A 19,104-nucleotide genomic window follows, 5' to 3' on the forward strand; every position below is an offset into this window, starting at 1 on the left:
CTTAAGCACACAGAATCAAGCCTAACTACACAGAGACAAATATGATAATGGGTTGAGGGAAATTCCTTATCTTATATATACTAAGAAATATTAAAAGTAATTAATCACTATGTACTTATCAACAAATTACTATAGATAAATTTATTGATGATTCAAAGGATTATAAGATGATGCTATCTAGTCAATGAGTATACCACAAAAGTAAGTAATGTTTAAAGGTCATCCACAATGAATTGCCAAGTGAAGATTGCACACCATAAGCTTTCTGAGTTCAGGTTACCAAGACCACCCCTTGGACTGAGAAAGCCGTGTGGAGGAAGTAAAAATGTGCAGACTGGGCTCGTTTTGGCTGCCTCTCATTGCACTGCACCTTTGCCACGTACTTGCCCTAGTTAAGGTCTCGTTTTCCAGTTCCTCCTCTACCACCCCATGTCTAGACACACATCAATGTTCAACTTTCATTCTTTTCCCGTTTAATATTTTATCCATAGGTAACTTCACTCTGAAGATACCATATTTAAAATTGGGAGCTCATTCTCAAATCAAATCTCTGGCCAATCTCTTGTGTGAGCATCTCTCCCATTTCTCACTGCTTGGAAATTACCTCCACAAATATATCCTTCCAGTATCCCAGGCTCTACCTGCTAAACTCAATGCACATGCAGCTTCATAAGACCAACTGTGTGCTTCTCATTATGCTCCTATCTCTTCCTACACTGACTGGTGACATCACTATCCTTCAAATCACTCTGGGATTGAAAGCCTGGCATTGTGTAATTTCTCTCCTGCCTCCCCTCACCCCCACTTCTTTCAGGACCTTTTCCTGAATCCCTTGTTAGAAGTTCTCCTTACCATATCAGAGTTCCCAGAAAATGGTGATGTTTTTCTTATGATCCCACAGTTGATCCTGTGTTATGGCTACTTGTGCAACCATGTATTATCCAAATTTTGGAGTTATAAAAGACCCCAAGCTGTTCTTACCCTTTGGAGCTCCCACTATGCTGCTGAGTGGGGTCACCTAGACATGTAAGCCTCATCTCTGACAGACCCCCCCTCCCCTCCAAATCTCATGCTGTCAGTCACTTCCTCCCCATGACAACCTGTCAAAACACCATCAGAATGAAGCCTATAGTGTGCTACTGCCCCCAGGTGGTGACATCTTTTTCCTTTATCAGCACATCCCTGGAACTACAATGACTGAATAAAGGTAGTAAGGGAGATAGAGAGGTCAATGACAGTTTTGACGTTTTAAATGTATGTGACTGGGTGTTTATATTATTGTGACATCAAAAATAATTTTACTTTTAAAGGCAGCATAGAGTGCCTCCCAAAGAGTGAGTATAAGATTATGTTTAGTTATGAGGATAAGATTCTGTAAAGATAGCCTGGCACAGCATACAGAGACCTAAAATACCTGGCATAAGTAATTTGTAGGAATTAGGCGAGGGGGAGGGAGAAGAAGAGAAGAGGAGGAAAATGAGGAGAAGAGAGATGGAAGAAAGAAGAAGTGAGGGGCTGCTGAGCAGACTAGCAACAGGGTCATGCCTACAGAGAAATGTCAGCCAATGAGAAAGGACCAATAGCAGGGGTGGCCAAAGAACTTACAAATAGGGATTTGTAATGTAACATTTTACATAGTTTGGCCTGGGCTTCTACAATGCATTACTACCACTCCCACAATCCCACATCCTTATTAAAATCTTATGCAAGTGGTATTTGGACAAAGCAAGGAAAAGAAGCTGCTATCACCTATGCCTGCGTTAGTGCAGAGCAGAGAGAACACAACAGAGATAAGTCCGAAGTGACATTTTGGGATCAGATTAAAACATGGCCACCAGAGCTCAGCTGCCCCTCTTGCATTCCAGGCAGAGGAAACCTTATGCGTGAAGGGTCTATGGAAGGTTGGAACAGAGAGCACAGGGGAGTTATGAGAGTCTGAGCTGGCAGTCAATGCTAAGGATTGGTATCTTTATTCTAAGAATGATAAAAGGTCACAATTTTTATTTAGGAGCGTGATTATGTTCCAATTTTTAAAAAATAAATATCACTCTGGCAACTGTGTAGAGAAGTGATTAGGGAAGTGTGTATCAGTGTGAAGAAGGGAAAACACTTAGGTAGCTACAGTTGTGGTCCAGGAGGGACGTGATGCTAGAAATGGGAAGAGGTATATAGATTCAAGAGGCATTCAGAAGTCAAATGACAGGACTTGCTGGTGGATTGAATACTGGGGGTTAAGAATGGAAGGGTGTAAAAAATAACTTCAAATTTTCAGTGGCATTGCCTGGCTGACATAGAGAGCCAGGTTGGTGTGGAGAATTGTGAATTTCATTCTGAACATGTTGAGTTTGCAGTGCTTTTCAGATATTGAAGTGAAGGTGTCGAGTAGGCCGTTGGTCACCCAAGGTAACTCAGATAGGTATGAAATGGATATAAATGATGGAGTTGAGAGCAAACAAATGGCCATTACAGCCCTGGGCATGGAAGATGCTATAGAAGGGCAGGGCCAGACTCAGAAGAGAAGATCAACTTTGAGCCTTCAGGAACATCAACATGTGATGCTTGGCAGAGTATGATGAGGTAGTAAAGGAGCCTGACAAAGAATGGCTAGAGAAATAAAACCCAAGAGAGTGTGTGTGTCGGGGGGGGGGGGGGGGGGGGGGAGTGTAGGAGGATATTTCTAAAAAAAAAAAAAAAAAAAACAAGGAGAGAGACTTCATAAAGGCAGGAATGGCCAGTGGTGCCTTTTGAAAAGTCAAGGAGTCATAGGGACTGAGAGGTCAAAAAGAATTTATCAGCACGAGCACTAATGAACTGGGAAAGATATTTCCATGAACTAATCGTGGTAGGAACCAGAAAATGGAGATGGAAAGTATCATTAACAATTCTGAGAACTTTATGGGTTTTTACCTTTTTTTGTAAGATTGGGCTATTCAATTTTAGGTAACACTATTTTAAGATGAGAGGGATTTGAACGTGGAAAAGGGAGAAAAACTGTGAAGCAGGGGTTTGATCAGAGAGGTAGGAAGAGAGACAGATGAATGTAATGAAGAACAGCTAAAATCTTGTTTCAGTCTTCATTAAAATGAAAAAAAAAATATTACAGGTTCTGATGGCCTTGGATAGAAGATTTCAGAGAAAATAATAGTGTTGACATAGGTTGGTCATTCAAAACACTATGCTGATTGTTTCCCTTCTCAGCAAGAGAAGGAAGAGGAGGTCAGAGAACATTTATCTCCTGAGGACCGAGGAGCTACCCTAGAAATCAGCTAAAAGAGGTTTCATTTAAGTTCCAAACTTTACATGCTATGTTTCGCCAACATGAATTACAATTTATCTCTTTAATCTTGTTTTATCAAAAAGGGGGCAAGAAGCTTTCAAAGATATTTAATTCTTATCTCCAGAATTTTATTTGATCACACAGCTCTTAACCCTTTCATTGGAAAACTAATGTATATCATACATAAAGTGATACTTATTTTAGGAAATTGCTTTTTTCTTTGGCTATAATTTATGGCTATTTTAGAAAATTAAATGTTATCATTTAAGCTCTAGTTGACTTCACCAGCCTTATATTAATTGAATATATAGAATTACATATAGTTATAGATGTAGATGTAAAAATAGATCAGACATAAATACATACTTATATAGTCATAGGTATAGATAAACATATAATTATTACTTATATTTTCTTCTGTTTATAAAAAAAAAAGGCTTGAGACCTTTTAGGCGCAGTTTACATCATGTCTGTGATCGATTTTAATCCAAGCACAATGCCAACAGAAGTTTTGAATCTAAACACAACTAAATTTGATTGTTCCACACTATATTAGTCAAGAAAGGAACAAAGGATGGATGGAGTGGACCATGGTTTCAAAGGCCACAGAAAGGTCAAGGGTTAAAAAGTTCAGTGCCCTGGCCAGTTGCTCAGTGGTTAGAGCATTGGCCTGCGCACAGAAGGCTTCAGGGTTCCATCCCTGGTCAAGGGCACATACTTGGGTTGGAGGCTCCATCCCCTACTATGGTGAGCATGTACAGGAGGCAACCAACCCATGTGTCTCTCTCACTTTGGTGTTTCTCTCTTTCTCTCTCTCCCCCCGCCCTCACTTCCACACTCTCTAAGAATCAATGAAAAAAAATATATCATTGGTTGAGGATACACAACAACAACAACAACACAAAAAGTTCAGTACAAATACTCATTCCTATAATGATTGCAGAGTATGATGGTCTTTTTTCAAATGTGCTACACAGACAGGGGCTTGTGGAAGAAATGAAATCTCTGATAAAGATCATGTGATGGAAAAAAATGAAAGTTCACAAAATGAAGAACAGAAAAGACAGTGAGAGTGTCAGTATTAAGGGAAAATTCCTTTGCAGAAGATGGGAGGGGAGAGAAAAGGAAGGAAACCAGTATATAAGTGAAGGATGAAAGAAAATAAGGTTAACATTGAACTATTAGCTACTATTAAAAATCATATTTTTGCTCTGGCCAGGTGGCTCAGTTGGTTGGAGCATCCCATACACCAAAAGGTTTCAGGTTCAAATCCCAGTCAGGGCACATACCTAGGTTGTGGCTTTGATCCTCATTCATTGCATGTATGGGAGGCAACCAAGCAACGTCTCTCTTCTCTCTATCTCTCTCTTCTCTCTATCTCTCTCTCTCTATCTCTCTCTCTCTCTCTCTCTCTCTCCCCTCCCTTTCTCTCTCTCTTTAAAATCAGCTTTAAAAAAAACTTATCCTTGGGAGAGAATTTAGAAAAAACACATTTTTAATCTGTGTTTGACCTATTTTCATTTTCTTTGGGCTTTTCTGAGAACCAAGGTCTCTTTTTGAAGCTTTTGCTTTCTTTCATCATTTAATAATTGCTTCTATTTTTCAGCTTTCACTAAAAAGGCTATTTCTCAGCCCTGGCACTAAAGGTGAGAAACAGAAGCTTTACTTTGAGCTTTTCCAAAGAAAAGCACTTTAGAAATAAAAGGCATTGCTATGCTGTTATTACTCTCTTCTTCCCCCCCAAAAGCTTGGCATGGCATTAGCTCTGATCCTCACAGAGAAGTCTTTCAGTTTAGCCATTATATTAATAATCTGTGCTCTATAAAAGGAATGAATATCTAAACTGATCAACCTAGTCCAATAATCTTCTCTTTTCCTTAGTTCTGGTGCCGTGGATCTGAGCCAGGAATCAGAAATAGGAGCACTTTATCTTCCATGTAAATCACATTCAGCAATGCATTCACTGTGAGGGCACGTAGCCAAGATCTGTCAGTTCTGTGCATAGATCCACAGCTCAATGGGCACTGAGAACATGAGATGTTAACTCATGAATAATCCTTCCACATTTCTACATAGTTATATAACCAGTTGCTTATTATTATAATAATTTACATTAATATTGGAATACTAAATAGAAGATAAATGTACTAAGTTATTTTGGAAATAAGTAATATATATTTCTAAGTGCCAGTTATTCTCTATCAAGACAAAACTAGATGGATTTTATAATACTCAGGAAGTAATAGCAGCTACTAAAACTCCTGGTTAAAAATTTTCCCACTTAGGTAGCCAAGTATCACTCATAGAGAAATATCTAAACACAGCTGGAGGGGAAAGAAGGTTTTAAACTAGAAATATAATCCATACTTGACAGTTCATATAATTGGAAGTCACCTACAAATGAGTAGGTTTAAAAAAACCCACCATTTTAACAGAAGGTGGATATAATTCCAAGTTGTGATTATTCAGCATGTTCGCTAATGTTATATATAAATATAACAGATATAAATAATAGAATACACACACATATGTATATATACAGAGAGATGCAACAACAGGTGTGAGAAAAGCACCTTGAGCTCTTTGTGTCTATTCATGGACTAATGTTTATGTCCATACAGATGTAACCTGAATTACAACAAAGGACACTTCTTTTCGAATATTTCTATTATTTGGAAATAAAAGAGAGATTAAAAGCCTGCACAGCAGATGAAAATTTTGAGAAATAAAACAATCCAATATTAAACAAGCCCATCATTTAATAACTCTCTTTTCTAATTGTTGAATGGGGAAAATAAGTCCCATTGAAACACAGAAATGCTTGGTAAAGATATTCCAGGGGATGAAGACATGAAAACAATTTTGGACACCCTAAAGCAAAACCAAATAGGAGACCTGTTTTTCTTCATGTGTTAGTAATGGCATAGGTCATAGGAGTGATCCACACTTGTGCCTGCTTCTCTGAAGGCCAGAATGTAGACTCCATGTTTTGTTCGCTGATACACCCCAAGATCCTAGAACCATATCTGTGCACAGTAATCACTTACTCAATACTTACTAATTTAAATTGTTGCTGGCGTTCCTGTTTGGGAATGGTAGAACAAGCTGTCCCCAACATGGTCTATAATTTAGTTTAATTATTGCTCTCAACAAACAAAAAAATAAAAATAGAAAACACCCATCTATTACTTAGAGTTTGCAGAGAACTTGCCACACATACTCCCATGCAGTTGACTGGCCTTACCACAGACTAGATCAGTGATGGCGAACCTATGACATGCGTGTCAGAGGTGACATGCGAAATCATTTTTTTGGTTGATTTTTCTTTGTTAAATGGCATTTAAACATATAAAATAAATATCAAAAATATAAGTCTTTGTTTTACTATGGTTGCAAATATCAAAAAATTTCTATATGTGACACGGCACCAGAGTTAAGTTAGGGTTTTTCAAAATGCTGACACGCCGAACTCAAAAGGTTCGCCATCACTGGCCTAGAAACTGCTGTGCACCAGGAGCCCATGTGGGAACCGTGCCTGATGCTTGATTCTGTTCTCTCCTCTGTCACTCTTACCAGTTAAATAGGTATGTTGAAGCCCTAACGCACAGTGCCTGAGAAAGTGCCCTTATTGGGAAACAGGCTCATGGTAGATGTAATTAGTTAAGTTAGGATTAGGTCATCCTGGAGCAGAATGGGCCCCATACCTGATATGACTAGTGTCCTTATAAGGAAGGGAAATTTGGAAACAAACAGGCACACAGGGAGGACACCATGTGAAAATGAAGCAGAGATCAGGATGATGGTTATACAAATTAGGGAATGGCAAAGGTTGTCAGGAAACCACCAGAAGCTAGGGAAGGGCATGGAACAGATCCTCCCTCATGGCCCTTAGAAGGAACCAACCCTGCTGGCACTTTGACCTTGGGCTTCTATCCTCCAGAACTATGAAACAATAGATTTTTGTTAAGCCACCCCATTTATAGTACGTTGTTACGGCAGCCCTTAGCAAACTAATACAGCTACTTACGTACTCCTAACAGTTTGTCAGATTTCCTACCAGGGCTGCACTCCACTGGGCACTGTGTTGTTCAGCACTCAGAGTTCACAAAATTGCCACATCCACAATCATACATTGTTGATATCTAACACTTTTCCCATCAAGTTACACAGCAACTACATTTGGCACCTCTCCCTTACCTTCTGCTTGCTCCTGTGCTTGGAGAGGCATTATATCCTGGAGGGGGCGGTGGAAACCAGGACTGTCTGTTAAGAAATGACATCGGTTATCAACACTGTGCTTGAAAGGCCTGATTCTCCCCCTACCCCCTAACCCCCCCCGCCCCCCCCCCCCCACACACACATCTCTACAGGAAAAGCTGAAAATAATTAGACTAAACAAAGGCAACAAGATGACTTTACTACAAGGCCACAGAAATAAAATAAAGGCTATTTCTTAAATGCAGTAGAAAGTAACTGTCCTAGATCTCAGTGAGGAGGGAGGAAGGGGAATGGAGGTGGGGGTGGGAGAGAGATTAACCAAGGAGCATATATACACATATGCACAGCCCATGGCACAGACACTACCGCAGTGGAGGCCTGGGATGGGGCAGGGACTCAGTGAAGGGGGGCAAGACAGGGGGGAGGGGAAATGGGGGACATCTCTAATACTGTCAACAATTTTAAAAAATAAAACAACAACAAAGAAACCAACCATCCTCTACACAAGGCTATCTGCTTCCCTATGTAAATTCCTTCCCCATGTCTTTTAACACTAGCAATATGGAAATTTTTTAAAAGAGAGCTGAAGGAAATCTGAAAAATAATAACATTTTAAAAATCTAAATAGTTGGTCCATAAAAATACCTCATTTTCTATTTTCTGCATTTCAGTGTTGTGTTCTATTCAAAACATGGCTTTAAAAAACTGTGATAGAAAATTCTGACAAGTAAGAAAGCTGAAAACATAAATGAACACCACAACAATGCTAACCTCAATTATATATATATATATATATATATATATATATAGTATCCCCCCAAAAATGTATACACACAATGTCTGTAAATTCTATTACATTTTGAAAATGAAATGTATTTTAATAAATACTGTCTTTATAATTATTCAAAGTATGTATACATTTTGGGGATGCCCTGTATATGCTTATATACAAATACATATGTATCCAATTAGAAAGATGTTTTCCCATTACTGGGGCATAATTTTAGTTGGTAGAGATAGCTAAGGGCTCTGTCAAGAAGACTAAGATAAGATATAAACCAAAGATGAAGATGTTCAGAGAAGAGTGACAGAACCTAAGGCAGAGAGGGCTTGGGTAGGAGGACAGCAAGTTGGCTTTAAATTCCTGAAGCACGAGGCAAGTCAGGGTGGCAGAATGGGTAAACTCTGAGTTCGCCTCCTCCCACAAACAAAATCAAAATTACAACTAAATTATAGAACAACCTTTACTGAGAACCACCTGAAGACTACCTAACACAGCGGTTCTCAACCTGTGGGTTGCAACCCCTTCGGGGGTCGAACGACCCTTTCACAAGGGTCGCCTAAGACCATCGGAAAACACATATATAATTACATATTGTTTTTGTGATTAATCACTATGCTTTAATTATGTTCAATTTGTAACAATGAAAATACATCCTGCATATCAGATATTTACATTACGATTCATAACTGTAGCAAAATTACAGTTATGAAGTAGCAACGAAAATAATTTTATGGTTGGGGGTCACCACAACATGAGGAACTGTATTAAAGGGTCACAGCATTAGGAAGGTTGAGAACCACTGACCTAACAGAATCCTGTAACGAAGGATATAAAGAAGAAGCCACATCAAGACAGGTAAGAGGGGAAGAAACAAGGTCCTGGCAGGTCGCACACCCACAGTTAATAAACCAGAGGGATATCTCGGCTTTGAAGGAGCAATGAGTCTGAGCTCCACACCAGGATTTTCAGCTAGGTGCATCTGTGCTGGGAAACGAAGTCCCCATAACATCTGGCAAGGACTATATCTGAGAGAGGAAAAGGTCTGTGGGAGACTGAGATACTGCCCTTAAAGGGTATGCACACAAACTCACTAGCTCCAAGCTCTAGCACAGAGGCAGCAGTTTCAGAATTGCCTGGGTCATACAGAGGAAGAATTAAATCGAATAACTTTAGGGCAAGGGCAAGGATTGTTCTAAACTCTCTCAAGGAACAGAAGGGTTGGCAGGTTCCATTGTTTCCTTGCTGAGCTCTCCTCCTACCTAGCTGTCCCCGCACAGGTGGGTGTAAAATCTGCACTCTCCAGTAACCTGGCTAACACTATTTCCCAATTCTAATAATTCCCTGGGATCTGGCCCTGGCCAGCCAGAGCCTCTTCCCGAGGCGTCAGACCCTCTACACAAGTAGCAGCCAGCCTCTGCTCACCCCGCAGTCTCTTCCAAACACCCTCAATCTCCACACAAGTGACAGCTGTCCTCAGCTTGCACTAAAGCTCCTACCAAACAGCCCCAAAACCCACACAAATGGTGGTTGGCCTCTGCCTGCACCAGGGCCCTTCCCAAGATGCTTCCTTATGCACTGTTGGTGGAAGTGTAAAACGGTATAGCCACCATTGAAAACAATATGGAGATCCCTCAAAATATTACAAATATTACTATCATATGACCCACCAAACCCACCTCTGAGTACTTATAGGAAGAAGTTGAAAACACTAGTTCAAAAATATATATGCACCCCTATATTCATTGCACCATTCTTTGCAATAGCCAATATATGGAAGCAAGCTAGCTGTCCATTGTAGATGAATGAATAAAGATGTACATATGTATAATGGAATATTACTCAGCCATAAAAAGAATGAAATTTTTCCATTTGCAACAACATGGGTAGACCCAAGGGTATTGTGCTAAGTGAGATAAGTCAGGCAGAGAAAGACAAGTACCATATGATTTCGCTTATGTGTGGAATCTTTTATTTTATTTTTTATTTTTTATTTTTAGACATATTTTATTGATTTTTTACAGAGAGGAAGGGATAGAGATAGATAGTTAGAAACATCGATGAGAGAGAAACATGGATCAGCTGCCTCCTGCACATCTCCCACCCGGGATGTGCCCGCAACCCAAGTACATGCCCTTGACCGGAATCGAACCTGGGACCTTGCAGTCCGCAGGCCGACGCTCTATCCACTGAGCCAAACCGGTTTCGGCTGTGTGGAATCTTTTAAAAAGCAAAATAAACGATCAAACAAAACAACACAAAAACAAACTCATAAATACAGAGTGCAAAGTGATGGTTGTCAGGTGGGAAGCGGGTGGGGAGTATGAGTGAAAGGTGAAGGAGATTCAGAAGTTCAAACTGCCAGTTGTAAAACTAATCACATGGTTGTAAAGTATAGCACACGGAGTATAGTCAACAATATTGTAATAACTATGTAGGTGCCAGGTGGATACTAGACTTATTGTGGTGATCACTTTGTAAGGTACATAAATATCAAAACACTATACTGTACACCCAAAATTAATATAATATTGGATGTCAACTATAATAAATAAATAAACAAATTCTGCTGCAAAAACAAGTTGAAGGTATAAAAAAATCACAGGGGAGGCTCTAGTATCACACATGGACATTGAAGTTTTTCAGTATAGGGTCACTGAAGGGTCTGCAAGAAACAACCAATCAGACATCTGTTTTTCCTCTCAACACCCTGTCTGTTTCCTTCACCGCCCTCTCCAAAACACCCTTAAGTAGAGATCTATGTCATGAGGACAAAATTAAAACAAAACAAAGCAAAACAAAAACCAAAAGAGAGAAAAGAAAGTAAAAGAAAGACTTTTACAGAGGAGGCACTGCCAAGCAAGCTGGTCTCAAGAGCATGGCCACCTATGGCCACACCGGTCATTATTTCAGGGTAAGATATTCCCTGTATAGGATTTTATTAAACTGTGTTACCTGAATATCTGAGCTCTATTGTCAAAAACAACACCTAGATATTCAAGGCCCTAAGGGAACTGGAGAAAAGATCGCAGGTTTGAAAAGGAGATTGGGGGAGGTGGGGGGTGGACTGAAGTTTGTGGGACAATAGAATTCACCAGGCATGGGATCCCTGGGAAGGGGAGGGGGGCGAGGAGGAAGAGCAGAGCAACTTCTGAATGCTGCCTGGAGCCTTGGTAGGTGATTCGGTTTGGTAATTATTAAAGAAGAATCCTTGAGAGAATATCAGCAAAAGGCTGACACAAGGAGCTCACCGTACCTCTTTTTCTTTACAGGGGTTGTAGCAGAGGTGGAAGGGAGGGTGCTGGTGGTATTCAGACTGACAAAACCTCCAGGTCGCCTGTTGAATCACAAGAACAAATATTCACATTCCTGAAACTTTTTCATTCTATCCCACCGTTAAAGGTCTTATAACCTACTCATACTCCCACCCACTCTCCATCCACCACAAAATGTTTAACTTGAAGGCGGAGGAACAAAAATAAAAAGTTCTTCTTCAGTTTATCTATTTTATAAATTGACAGGTTCTCATCTTAGTAACTAAAACCAAGGGAACTGAATGAGAAAATCATTCATTACATGACATTAACTGTGTGTCCAGACCAGTCAATTTGGGTGTGCTATGGATATACTAGTATATAGTATATATGCATTTTATGTATATATGTTTTAATCTTATAATTATATTGTGACTAAAAATTATACTGCAATGTTTTTTGCATTAATTTTTAATCTCTAGTTAGTATTCACAGACCCTCAAAACAATGGAAGTGACCCTGGCCTATTTCAACTGAAAGGTTCAGTCCAATGTGAAAATTACTTTATGTGTAAATACAAATTTTAAAACTAATCAAGTTTTCAAAAATCTATCTCGTTTGGCCCTGGTCAGGTAGCTCAGTTGGCTGGAGCATCATGCTGTACACCAAAAGGTTGTGGCATATACCTGGGTTGCAGGTTCAATACCCAAAGGAGGCAACTGATGTTTCTCTCTCACATCTCTCTCTCTCTCTCTCTCTCTCTCTCTCTCTCTCTCTCTCTTTCTTCCTCTCTCTCTTCCTCTCTCTAAAATCCATGAATATATCCTCAGGTGAGGATTAAAGAAAAATTTTTTTAAATCTACCTAGTTTGAGTGATTTACAACTACCAATAGTACATTCAGGGAAAATATATTTCATCTGAATAGATTGTTAACAAACCCATGATTGCATGACTCAGTTGAGTTGTAGATATGATGGGTGTTTGGAGAGGCACTTGAATGTAGGGAAAGAATGATTTAATTGCATGGGAGTAAGAAAAAATAAAATGGTTCTGTGGGGACAAAACAAAAAAAAAAAATCTAGATTTAAAAAAGAAAAGAAAAGAAAAAATAGTTAAGCTTTGGTGTTTGGTTAAGAGCAGAGCTCAGCAAACCTTTTCTGTTAAAGTCCACATAGTAAATATTTGAAGCTTTGCAGACCATTTCAGTATTTCTACAGTTTTCCTCTGCCTAAGCAATTATATTACAATTAAACTTTGGCCTGATGGCAGTATATCCTGTATTTTTGTTGTTGTTTTTTAAACACATATAAAGAAGTGCACTTTATTCTGAAAATGTAACTTCAATTAGAAAATTACATACATTTTTGTTGCTTCTGGTGATCTAAATGCGGACATATTTCTAGTAAGGAAAAAAAAGGCAAAAGTTTGAGCAGCAACGAAGAATTAATACATGCTTGCATCTGTTTGACATTGTCCATGAATTTTAAATTATGATTGTTAAGGGTTAGAGATCATCTGAGAGAAAGAAAAGGAAAGCATCAGAATTTGAGTAAATTTGGTAATGTGATTTTATAATCTTTTACTATCTTGTACTAGATTGCAAAGGAAATTTTTTTCTTTCAGAAAAGTATTTTTTTAGTAATTTTGTTTAGCAATAAGAATTTAAAAATTGACATTTGCATGTATTTCCTAATCTTTCCATCAGGATCATTTAAACAGAAGCATAAATGTGGTAAGAATGATGCCCTGAAGCAATGACCTCTCTTGAACTTTAAGTCGGGAAACAAGATTTTACATTTCTCTAACCATGAGCAGGAATAAAGGTTTTTACTCCAGACTTTTTGTGATAAAAAAAAAACCAAACATAGAGGATAAGAATTTACAGAAAGATATTAAGTAGGGTTGAAGAATTGTAAGTAAATAAGTCATGCTTAGAATATATTGAACTTGAGTCTTTCCCAAAATTAGTAGATACTGGTACCTATTGGTTAGTTGGTTATCCAAGGTTTTGGCCTTATATGTTTTAGCAGCATCATGTCTGTCTGAGATCCTTTATGAAGACACAAGACAAAAGATTGGATGAACATTACATTATTAAACTCCTTTTAGACTTTTTTTATGCTAGAATAACTCATGACATAACCTTTCTCTAGTAAAAAGAAATGTTTTTCAGGTGTTACATTTAGAAAATTTTTACAATTAAGAAGCTACTTGTGGCAAAAATCTATTTATGAGGCAATTTTGATAAAGTTTGGAATTTTTAAAGTTCATGCTTTTCAATTAGCCTTGCTGAATCATTGAGCATTTAACTCATTAACTATTTTATATTCATTATTGTTTAATAATACACATAGACAATGACAGTACTTTCTATGTTGGTAAAGTACATCAAAGGAAGACAAGTATTTTTAAATGTTTTGTGGCACAGACAAACTCATTTTATTTTCCTCTGAGCACACAGGAAGACATTTCTCAGTCTTCATTAAGTTGGGACCAAGTGATTGAGTTCTGGACTGAAGAATGGAGGCAAAAATCGTGTTTGCCACTTCCAGACATATCCTAAAACCTCTTGCATGATACCTATGTTCCTTATTCTCCTTCCATTATGGCTTTGGTGCCCATGGATTGAAGGTGGCAGCATTAAATCATGGAAACAACATGGGTCCCTGAGTCACTTCATGGGCAAGTCCCCTATTCTTCCAGCCAATCACATTGGACTCTGATGAGAGCAAGCAGTAATATATTGTGCTAAACCACAGAGATTTGGGGGCGAGAGAAGGAACTTATTAAAGAGTTACATTACCCTGGTGAATTAATTTACTTTGACTTTTCATTAATAGGGCCTACTGGCCATCAGAGGGTTTAACCCCTCTACTCTCAGCTCTCCTCAAGGAGGATGGGTCTAGATAGGGTGTGTTTGTCTGTCCCTTGGGTCAAAAAAGACAAATTAGAAACCCTGGATCTCCATGCCCATGGTGGGATCTCATGATTGTAGCCCTGTTTCATCCCTTCCTTCCCTCACACCAGGCTCTTCCTGAGATATGGGCTATCTTCTGGAACATTCTGCAGACTTGCACAAAACTAGGATAGAACAAAATTAGGCTCAGGAAAACAGAAGGCCAGCAAGACTCTTCTACTGATCCCACACTATGGGTCTACTATGACTGTCTCTAAACTTTCACTTTTACCAACAATTTTAATACAGGGCTATATATAAACCATTTCTGGGAAGATGGACACAATGCCTCACTCTTAAAAAAATTTATATGACTCAATTGTCATTCATTTAAAATAATTTAAACTCCTAGATGTCATTTTGACATGTATAACTAAAATATTGGGTAAATACATTAAAATTTTATGAGTCAGCCCCAAACACAGTTTCTGTTTATGGTAAATAACTAGAGGCCTGGTGCATGAATTCATGCACCAGTGGGGTCCCTCTGTCTAGCCTGCGGGATCAGGCTGAAACCAGCTCTCTGACATCCCCCGAGGGGTCCTGGATTGCAAGAGGGTGCAGGCCAGGCCAAGGGACCCCACTGGTGCACGATTGAGGCTGGGGAGGGACATAGGAGTTTGGCCAGCCAGGGAGGGACCGCGGGAGATCTCCAGGGTGGGTCCAACTCGTCTCAGCCAGAGCCCAGCAGCAAGCTAATCTACTAGTCAGAGCATCTGCCCCCTGGTGGTCAGTGCACGTCATAGTGAGCAGTTGAGTGGCCTTAGCATATAATTAGCATATTACACTTTGATTGGTTGAATGGACAACCAAACGACCAGACAACTATACACTTAGCATATTAGGCTTTTATTTTATAGGATGTCACAAATTGATAACTCTTAAATGTAAAAGGGAAGGAAGGTTGGAATCCTCCAGAGCTCCATATTCTCAATAGACTGTTCACAATACAACCATTAGCTTATACAGAATCCTCGAGTCCATTATAAAAATCTCCTAACTAAGGGGACCATCAGGCAAAGACTATGAATATGTCCCCTGCACTAACTGCTACTGAGCCTCCAAGATGTTTCTATGTAAAGGACTGCAGTAAACCACTGTGAATACCATATGTAAGATGTCAGATAATCCTAAATGCCCCTTGGAAATTCTACTCAGACTTTATAGCTGCTTATGAGATCTTCAAATAAAGTAAAAATCATCTTGGGAAATTGCTACTGTGGAACACTGAAAGCAACAATCAGTCTAAAGCAGCGGTTCTCAACCTGTGGGTCGCGACCTCTTTGGGGGTCAAACGACCCTTTCACAGCGGTCGCCTAAGACCATCAGAAAACACATATATAATTACATATTGTTTTGTGATTAATCACTATGCTTTAATTGTGTTCAATTTGTAACAATGAAAATACATCCTGCATATCAGATATTTACATTACGATTCATAACTGTAGCAAAATTACAGTTATGAAGTAGCAACGAAAATAATTTTATGGTTGGGGGTCACCACAACATGAGGAACTGTATTAAAGGGTCACAGCATTAAAAAGGTTGAGAACCACTTGTCTAAAGCAAACAGAACCTCAATACCAAACGTTCTTGAGGTAAGTAAAGGTGAGTTCTGACATTAAATGAATTTAATAAAAATTCTACAGTGTAAGTCTAAGAAGGCAATACAGCATGTAATAATACAAATGGCTATCTATTACTCTTTACTGCTCATTTTATACATTTTCCTTTACTCTTCAGAACATCCCTATAATATAGGTGTGATTATTTTCATTTTATAGATGAAGAAATGGAATCTCAGGGATGGTGAGTGACATTCTCTTGGCCACACAACCAGGAAGTAGTCTATCTCCAAACTCTGTCCAGTAGGGCCCCAGGTCATCACACATCTGATTCTGTTGTGGATTGTTCCAAAACTCATATCTCCCTTCAGTTATTCTTCTTCACCTCCACTATCTCTTCCAGTCTATGAATAATCATGGGGAGAACTCTAAACCACCATTCCAATATAGTATATGCCAATGTCTTATTAATTAAAGAGATTACTTTGTGCTTCTCTGGGAAATTACGTTTTTGCAAACTTGTGATATGAAATAGGTTATTTAATAGGAATCGATATTGGAGATAGAAAATACCCAATGTTATTAACAATATTACTTGGGGAGTAATTTCCACAATAAAACACTAGAGGTCGCCCTAATCTAGATTTTTCCAACTTTATCATTAAACCACTGTCAGGTTTTGTGTCATATAACATACACCATTATTTACTTATGTTTCTTTATACTATCTTTTATTTTTAAACTAAATATGTATATTTTTAAAGGGAAGTTTTCAAATGTAAACTCAGTACTTTTATCATTTCATTGAAACTAAATTCATTTTTATTGAAATGCACATATACTCATACACCATATATATTTTATCATCTTCCCACTAAAATTATTCCATATCCTGCATTAGGAGTGGCCTACATTATGGGACAAAACTCCTTCTAACAGCACTTGGCTTTCTATACTGACCCCTGTGTCCTCCCCCATGCATTTATTTCCACACTCTGAGAGATATAGATTACTGTTGGGAGACATGACTGCCTGGGAAACGGGTTGACCAGGATATTTCTCCCAAACATGCTACTAAAGTTCTGCATAAATAAAGTAGCTGATCTCTGGCTTCATATTTTATGTATAAGATTAAGGTTTGGGACTATCTTGGTGGTTCTGAATTTTGGCTGCACATTAGAATCACTTTAAAAACTTAAAAAAAATGCCTGGGTCCCATTTCAGACTAATTAAATCTGAAATTTTGGGATGAGAGGTGATGGAAACAAGTTAATGGTGACAGTTAAAAGCTCTTTCAGTAATTCTAACATGCAGCTGAGCTGACGGTGGCTTAGCTAGTTTGCCTGTGTGGTCTAGTCTGGTCTGGCTAATGCTTCCAGCTCTATACTGACTGGCCTGATAAATTTTCAGACACAGAGCCTACAAAGGCTTAGGTCTCCTGCATAGTTACCTTTCTTGAGGCATTATTATCTACTTTCAAATTCATTCCTAGAAATAGCATTTTTTTTTCTAATTTAACAATGCAATACGACACCAGCAAGGCCAGGGTGAATGGACAGAGGCATTTTGACTCCTGTCTCCACTCAGTGCTGTAGAGATGAGATCTAGCATATATACTTCTACAAACTCATCTTTGTTAAGGCTGTTAATTACAAGAGAGGAGTCAGCTCGTTAGAGATACCAGTGCTGACAGTCCTCCTTTAGGTAACTGACTTTGAAAACCTGTGAGTAAAATATATACATTTGCTATGTCAATTAACACTGGCATAGCCTGAATGTCGAACAAATGCGATACGATAAGTTTCAGCACATCTGCTTTAAATGCAGCAGACAGCATTTTTGTCTACAATAATAGCACATCTTTAGCTACAGGGAGTGACCTCAATTATCAATGGCTGCAGGTGTCCATTGTGTCTAGACTCCAATTAAAGATGTTAACTATGCTTTTTACGTTTGCTTACTATGCATCTCTACCAAACATAAAATTTAAACGTGCTTTGTAGAATTTACACTTCAACCTGAGTATACATTTCTGAACTTTCACTTTGGAGATGAGCCTTTTCCTAACAACAGGCACAATAATGTACTCATTCTATAAGTCATATGGTGACGCCAGGGCTGAAAGAATCATTTCCCTTTCTAAAGTAAAGAGCTAATGTCTTTATCCTATAGTGGATCAAAACTATCATGTTATTAAAATTTGCACTCTCTCCATAAACTAGTGATATAGAAACTATTGTTTCTCCACCATTGGGATGGAAAGACCAAAAACTGGAATAAGAAATGACAACTCATATTCACAAAAAAATAACTATATTCATTTTAAATTGAACGGATTCCACACAATGCCTATACCCTACCTATACTCAAACCAGTTTCTTCAATTTTTTTCTATCAATTTACTATTAGCAGGATTTTAGGAAAATAGTGTTGTTGAGTCCAGATTTTGAGTTTTGAAGAAGAAAATTCAATTCTTATTGCCCTTCTGTGCCTGCATATAAAATATCATGGTTCAAAGTTTGCCTTGGTAAACATTTAAATACGCCATGCTTTATAGGAAATGGGATTTTATATGTGGCATGCATTTGCTTACACAGTTCAAAATGCCTTACCTGTCCAAACTGTCATCAGATCTGTACCGGCTAATTGTGGCTTTTAGCTCATTTATCTCATTTATTTTCCTACAGCAAAGATAAAGAAAAATCAAATAAATGATCAAAAAATAGTTTATAAAACCTATCATGCATTTGGTAAAATATTGGCCTATTCAGTAGGAGATGATATATGTTATCAAGAAAAGATAGACCTGAAGTATCCAAATATTCCAAATATTTTTACGTGGAAAAATAAATTATGGAAAACCCAAAACTCTTGCTAATAAAGGAATTCTTCTCTAAGTCCACTTATTTCTAACTAGAATGTAATATTGAGGAAACAACACAACAGGCAAAATGGTTAATATGTACCCTTGTCAATGTTGTTGATTTTTACATAACAGGAAGCTAGTCTACTACAATCAGCTATATTTTGTTTGCAGAGTTTTTCCAGA

General features: G+C 38.3%; 1 protein-coding gene across 14 annotated transcripts in view; it reads right to left on the bottom strand.

Annotated features, from left to right (window-relative positions):
- The window catches only part of SCEL (sciellin), a 123,796-nt gene that overhangs the window by 78,364 nt on the left and 26,328 nt on the right, over window positions 1-19,104 (bottom strand). For 11 of the 14 annotated variants that reach the window (XM_070408906.1, XM_070408904.1, XM_070408903.1 and 8 more), the window contains exons 5-9: window positions 18,668-18,736; window positions 13,513-13,581; window positions 12,892-12,930; window positions 11,533-11,613; window positions 7,475-7,540 (exon numbers count right to left, since the gene is read on the bottom strand). In XM_070408906.1, the coding sequence (XP_070265007.1) occupies window positions 7,475-7,540; window positions 11,533-11,613; window positions 12,892-12,930; window positions 13,513-13,581; window positions 18,668-18,736 (324 nt within the window). The remainder of the gene's footprint in view (window positions 1-7,474; window positions 7,541-11,532; window positions 11,614-12,891; window positions 12,931-13,512; window positions 13,582-18,667; window positions 18,737-19,104) is intronic. The other 3 variants (XM_070408898.1, XM_070408893.1, XM_070408899.1) reach the window with 3 other exon arrangements.

This window comes from Myotis yumanensis, unplaced genomic scaffold, assembly GCF_028538775.1.
Source record: "Myotis yumanensis isolate MYYU_CA2020_CCGP unplaced genomic scaffold, mMyoYum1.0.hap1 SCAF_3, whole genome shotgun sequence".
NCBI classification, from domain to species: Eukaryota; Metazoa; Chordata; class Mammalia; order Chiroptera; family Vespertilionidae; genus Myotis; species Myotis yumanensis.